The 6,000-nt window shown below is 40.9% G+C and overlaps 1 protein-coding gene across 1 annotated transcript in view; it reads left to right on the forward strand.

Annotated features, from left to right (window-relative positions):
- The window catches only part of LOC147368356 (adhesion G protein-coupled receptor E2-like), a 47,325-nt gene extending 43,465 nt beyond the window's left edge, over nt 1–3,860 (forward strand). Inside the window, exons 17-18 of the mRNA XM_086413564.1 lie at nt 1,443–1,650; nt 2,981–3,860. Coding sequence (XP_086269690.1) covers nt 1,443–1,625 — 183 coding nt within the window. The 3' untranslated portion in view covers nt 1,626–1,650; nt 2,981–3,860. The remainder of the gene's footprint in view (nt 1–1,442; nt 1,651–2,980) is intronic.
- Nucleotides 3,861–6,000: the final 2,140 nt, after the last annotated feature.

Genomic DNA, 6,000 nt, shown 5'->3' on the forward strand with positions numbered 1-6,000 from the left:
TGCATCTTAATTACCTCTCAATCCTGACTTGGTTTCCTGGAGCATGAGAGCACTGTCTCATGTGTGCTATGTGTCTCCTCTGGGGAGCTGATGTCAGGCTGTGACCTTCCTGGCAGATGTCAACCATCCAGGATCCCAGGAAGATGTGGTTAGAAACTGGGAGCCTGCTCACAGTTTGGTGGAGGATGCTGGTCTCTGAGGCCGAGACTGGAGCAGCCCCTTGCCTTCCAGCTCTGGCTGTCACATGCCTGCCTCTCTACCTCCAGCAGGGTGGCCTGTACACAGCAGGGGTGGTATATCTGGGCTTCTGGGCTACTTCTCCACTGGCAGTTGTAGTTAGGCGCCTACTCTGTGGGGTTTTTTTTCCCCTCCCAGTTAAGTTGCCCTCTGAGATTTCAAATCTCCCCACAGACCTGCCTTTGAGGGGGTTTCCTACTGTTTGGATACTTCCTCTCCTTCACGACTCCCTCCCCATGATGGGTCTCTGTCCCTAACTCTTTTGTCTCTCTTTTTGTCTTTTATATTTTTTCCTACCTCCTTTCAAAGAGAATGGGCTGCATTTCTGGGTGCCTGGTGTCCTCGCCAGCATTCAGAAGTTGTTTTGTGGAAGTTGCTCAGCATTAAAATGATCTTTAGATGAGTTTGTGGGGGAGAAAGTGGTCTCCCCATCCTATTCCTCTGCCATCTTGGGACCATCCCCCAGAAGTTTTAATTTTTGAAGAAATCCAATTTCTCCATTTTTTGTTCACTTGTCCTTTGGGAGTCTTATCTTAAAACAATGGCCTGCAACAAGGTCACAAAAATTTGCATGCATGTTTCTTCCAAGACTTCAGAACTTTTAGTAATTGCATATAGGCATTGTCTATAGTAATTATATATAGGTATTGGTTATGACCAACTTGGATAGCATATTCAAAAGCAGAGACATTACTCTGCCAACAAAGGTCCATCTAGTCAAAGCTGTGGTTTTTCCAGTGGTCATGTATGGATGTGATAGTTGGACTGTGAAGAAAGCTGAGCGCTGAATTGATGCTTTTGAACTGTGGTGTTGGAGAAGACTCTTGAGAGTCCCTTGGACTGCAAGGAGATCCAACCAGTCCATTCTGAAGATCAGTCCTGAATGTTCTTTGGAAGGAATAATGCTAAAGCTGAAACTCCAGTACTTTGGCCACCTCATGCAAAGAGTTGACTCATTGGAAAAGACTCTGATGCTGGGAGGGATTGGGGGCAGGAGGAGAAGGAGACAACAGAGGATGAGATTGCTAGATGGCATCACTGACTCAATGGACGTGATTTTAAGTGAACTCCGGGAGTTGGTGATGGACAGGGAGGCCTGGCGTGCTGCAATTCATGGGGTTGCAAAGAGTCGGACACGACTGAGCGACTGAACTGAACTGATTGATTATAATAATATAGTTTTACGTATAGTAATTGTTTCCCAGGTGGCGCTAGTGGTAAACAATCTACCTGCAATGCAGGAGACCCAGGTTCAATCCCTGGGTCAGGAAGATCCCCCAGAGGAGGAAATGGCAAACAACTCCAGAATTCTTGCCTGGGGAATACCATGGCCACTGGAGCCTGACGACCTACAAACGATGGAATCACAAAGAATTGAACATGACTGAGCAACTAACACTTTGACTTCCACAGGTATATCAATTTGTAATTAACATTTTAATGATATGAATTTTATACTTTTTTTGTGAGGTGCACATTCTTTAGCATGTGGATATGCAGTTGTCCCAGCACCATTTGTTTAAAAGGTTATCCTTTCCCCCAGTGAACTGTACTGAAAGCCTTGTCAAAATAAGTTACCTTAAATATAAGTGTTCATGTCGTACTCTAGGTTCTTTCATTCATATATCTTGATTCCAGTATTTTGTAGTAAATTTCACTTTGACTCTATCAATAAGTTTTTCTCAAGATTTTTTAACTATTTGGAACCCCATTAGTTAAGTGCAGTTCAGTCGCTCAGTTGTGTCCGACTCTTTGCGACCCCATGAATCGCAGCACGCCAGGCCTCCCTGTCCATCACCAATTCCTGGAGTTCACTCAAACTCATGTCCATTCAGTCGGTGATGCCATCCAGCCATCTTGTCCTCTGTCAACCCGTTCTCCTCCTGCCCCCAATCCCTCCCAGCATCAGAGTCTTTTCCAAAGAGTCAACTCTTCATGTGAGGTGGCCAAAGTACTGGAGTTTCAGCTTTAGCATCAGTCTTTCCAAAGAGCACCCAGGACTGATCTCCTTCAGAATGGACTGGTTGGATCTCCTTGCAGTCCAAGGGACTCTCAAGAGTCTTCTCCAACATCACAGTTCAAAAGCATCAATTCTTTGGCACTCAGCCTTCTTCACAGTCCAACTCTCACATCCATATATGACTACTGGAAAAACCATAGCCTTGACTAGACAGACTTTTGTTGACAAAGTAATGTCTCTGCTTTTGAATATGCTATCTAGGTTGGTCATAACTTTCCTTCCAAGGAGTAGCATCTTTTAATTTCATGGCTGCCATCACCATCCGCAGTGATTTTGGAGCCCAAAAAAATAAAGTCTGACACTGTTTCCAGTGTTTCCCCATCTATTTCCCATGAAGTGATGGGAACAGATGCCATGATCTTAGTTTTCTGAATGTTGAGCTTTAAGCCAACTCTTTCACTCTCCTCTTTCAGTTTCATCAAGATGCATTTTAGTTCCTCTTCACTTTCTGCCATAAGGGTGGAGTCCCATGTAAATTGTAAGAAGTGCTTGTCAATTTCTGAAAAAAGTTAGCTGAGATGTTGATAAGGATTGTGTTGAGTCTATAGATCAATTTGGGGGAATGCTGCCATATTAACTATATTGCCTTCTGACCCATGATCATGGAAAGTTTATTTATTTCTTTGGGTCTTCTTTGACTTCTTTTGACTATCTTTTATATTTTTTCGTGTAAAAGTCTAGCACTTTCTAACAAAATATTATTTTTCACACTTTTCTTCTCAGGATAATTGGATCAGTCAGTAAACCAGATGATCTGGTATCCTAGACAATGAGGAAAATTCTGAACTGTCACCTCTGTAATGGGAAAAAAAAAAAAAAAAACTTTTTCGTGTTTGTTACAAGTAACTCTTAATGGAACCATTGTGGAAGAAAGCATGAAGGGAACATGTGATATTCAGATTGCTGGAGAATTTGGGTTTTCTGTTCCATATGGGATGCCTGCTTCACTAACAGCATAATCAAGGAGCTATGACCCAATGCCCCAGTTGCCTTGGATTAAATCATCTGCCTCAACCTTTTTTTTTCTACCAAGTTCCTCTAATTGAAGATATATGACAAGGAGAATGAGCTTCAGAAGTCAAACTTAAAATACAGTAAGAGAGGAAATAGGTCAAACCCTACATAGAAGGTAAACAACTAATATGGTTTCCCAAGATTTTTCTGGATTATGTCCTAAAAAAACATTTTCATTACAGGCAACCTAGGACAGATGGTCTCCATACATACATGCTTCAACTTCTTCACTCTCCATTTCTAAAGATTGCTAACTTATTCATTAGAAATATATATATTAGTATTCACCATATGCTCCACTAAATTAAGAGATTTTCAGTTTCTAATTTTACTTATATGATAAATAAAGTGCTTTATCAGGGTAAAATTAGAACCCTGTGAATAAAATCTCTTAATTTGTATATCTTGTAAACTGAGCTTGGCAAAATAAAAGTGTATATTGTTACTGCACAGTTTTGTTTTGTTTATGTATATAACAAATTATTTCTTTCTCAAACTGTGACCTATTCAAGATCTAAACCAGAGGATTACGCCTACAATAAATGTCCTGCAAACACCCACTAATCTCTTTGTATCACTTGAAACAAAATGGAAAATTACTGTAAGTTATCATAATATATAAACTTTAAAATATCCATGAGTTCTTGTTGTTGTTTACTCACTGAGTAATGTCTGACTCTTTTGAAACCCTATGGAATGTAGCCCACCAGGTTCCTCTGTCCATGGGATTTCCCAGGCAAGAATACTGGAGTGGATTGCCATTTCCTTCTCCAGGGAACCCTCCCATCCCAGGGGTCAAACCCACATCTCCTGCATTGGCAGGTGGATTCTTTTCCACTGAGCCACCTGGGAAGCCCCATTAATGAGTACATGTTGTTCTTCAATCAGTAAGACATGTCCAACTCTGCATCCCCATGGACTGCAGCACACCAGGCTTCCCTGTCCCTCATCATCTCCCAGAGTTTGCTCAACTTCTTGTCCATTGAATCAATGGTGCCATCCAACCATCTCATCCTGTCTTCCTCTTCTCCTTCTGCCTTCAGTTTTTCCCAGCATCAGGGTCTTTTCCAATGAGTCAGCTGTTTGTATCAGGTGGCCAAGTATTGGAGTTTCATTTTCAGCATCAGTCCTTCCAAAGAGTATTCAGGGTTGATTTCATTTAAGGTTGATTGGTCATCAAGACAGTATGGTACTGGCACAAAGACAGAAATATAGAGCAACAGAACAAAATAGAAATCCCATAGATAAATCCACACACCTATGGACACCTTATCTTTGACAAAGGGGGCAAGAATATACAACGGAGAAACAACAATCTTATTAACAAGTGACGCTGGGAAAACTGATCAACCACTTTTAAAAGAATGAAACTAGAACACTTTCTAACACCATACACAAAAATAAACTCAAAATGGATTAAAGATCTAAATGTAAGATCAAACACTATTAAACTACTAGAGGAAAACATAGGCAAAACACTCTCTGACATAAACCACAGCAGGATCCTCTATGACCCACCTCCCAGAATATTGGAAATAAAAGCAAAAATAAACAAGTGGGACCTAATTAAAATTAAAAGCTTCTGCACAACAAAGGAAACTATAAGCAAGATGAAAAGACAGCCTTTAGAATGGGAGAAAATAATAGCAAATGAACCAACGGACAAAGAATTAATCTCAAAAATATACAAGCAACTCCTGCAGCTCGATTCCAGAAAAATAAAAGAACCACTCAAAAAGTGGGCCAAAGAACTAAACAGACATTTCTCCAAAGAAAACATACAGATGGCTAACAAACACATGAAAAGATGCTCAACATCACTCATTATCAGAGAAATGCAAATCAAAACCACAATGAGGTACCATTTCATGCCAGTCAGAATGGTTGCAATCCAAAAGTCTACAAGCAATAAATTCTGGAGAGGGAGTGGAGAAAAGGGAGCCCTCCTATACTGTTGATGGAAATGCAAACTAGTACAGCCACTATGGAAAACAGTGTGGAGATTCCTTAAAAAAACTTGAAACAGAGCTCCATATGACCCAGCAATCCCACTGCTGGGAATACACACTGAAGAAACCAGAATCGAAAGAGACACGTGTACCCCAATGTTCATCGCAGCACTGTTTATAATAGCCAGGACATGGAAGCAACCTAGATGTCCATCAGCCAATGAATGGATAAGAAAGCTGTGGTACATATACACAATGGAATAATACTCAGCCATTAAAAACTACATTTGAATCAGTTCTAATGAGGTGGTTGAAACTGGAGCCTATTATACAGACTGAAGTAAGCCAGAAAGAAAAACACCAATACAGTATATTAACACATATATATGGAATTTAGAAAGAAGGTAACGATAACCCTGTATGTGAGACAGCAAAAGAGACACAGATGTATAGAACAGTCGTTTGGACTCTGTGGGAGAGGGCGAGGGTGGGGTGGTTTGGGAGAATGGCATGGAAACGTGTAAAATATCATATGTTAAATGAATCGCCAATCCAGGTTTGATGCATGATACAGCATGCTCGGGGCTGGTGCACTGGGATGACCCAGAGGTCATCCCTAACCCTAACCCTAACCCTAACCCTAACCCTAGTTTTTGGTATGAGGAGGGAGGTGGGAGGGGGGTTCAGGATGGGGAACACATGTACACTCATGGCAGATTCAAGTCAATGTATGGCAAAACCAGTACAATATTGTAAAGTAAAATAAATTAATTAATTGGT

The sequence above is a fragment of the Bos grunniens genome, chromosome 7, assembly GCF_055505025.1.
Source record: "Bos grunniens cultivar Pamir isolate PY7600 chromosome 7, Bosgru_T2T1.0, whole genome shotgun sequence".
NCBI classification, from domain to species: Eukaryota; Metazoa; Chordata; class Mammalia; order Artiodactyla; family Bovidae; genus Bos; species Bos grunniens.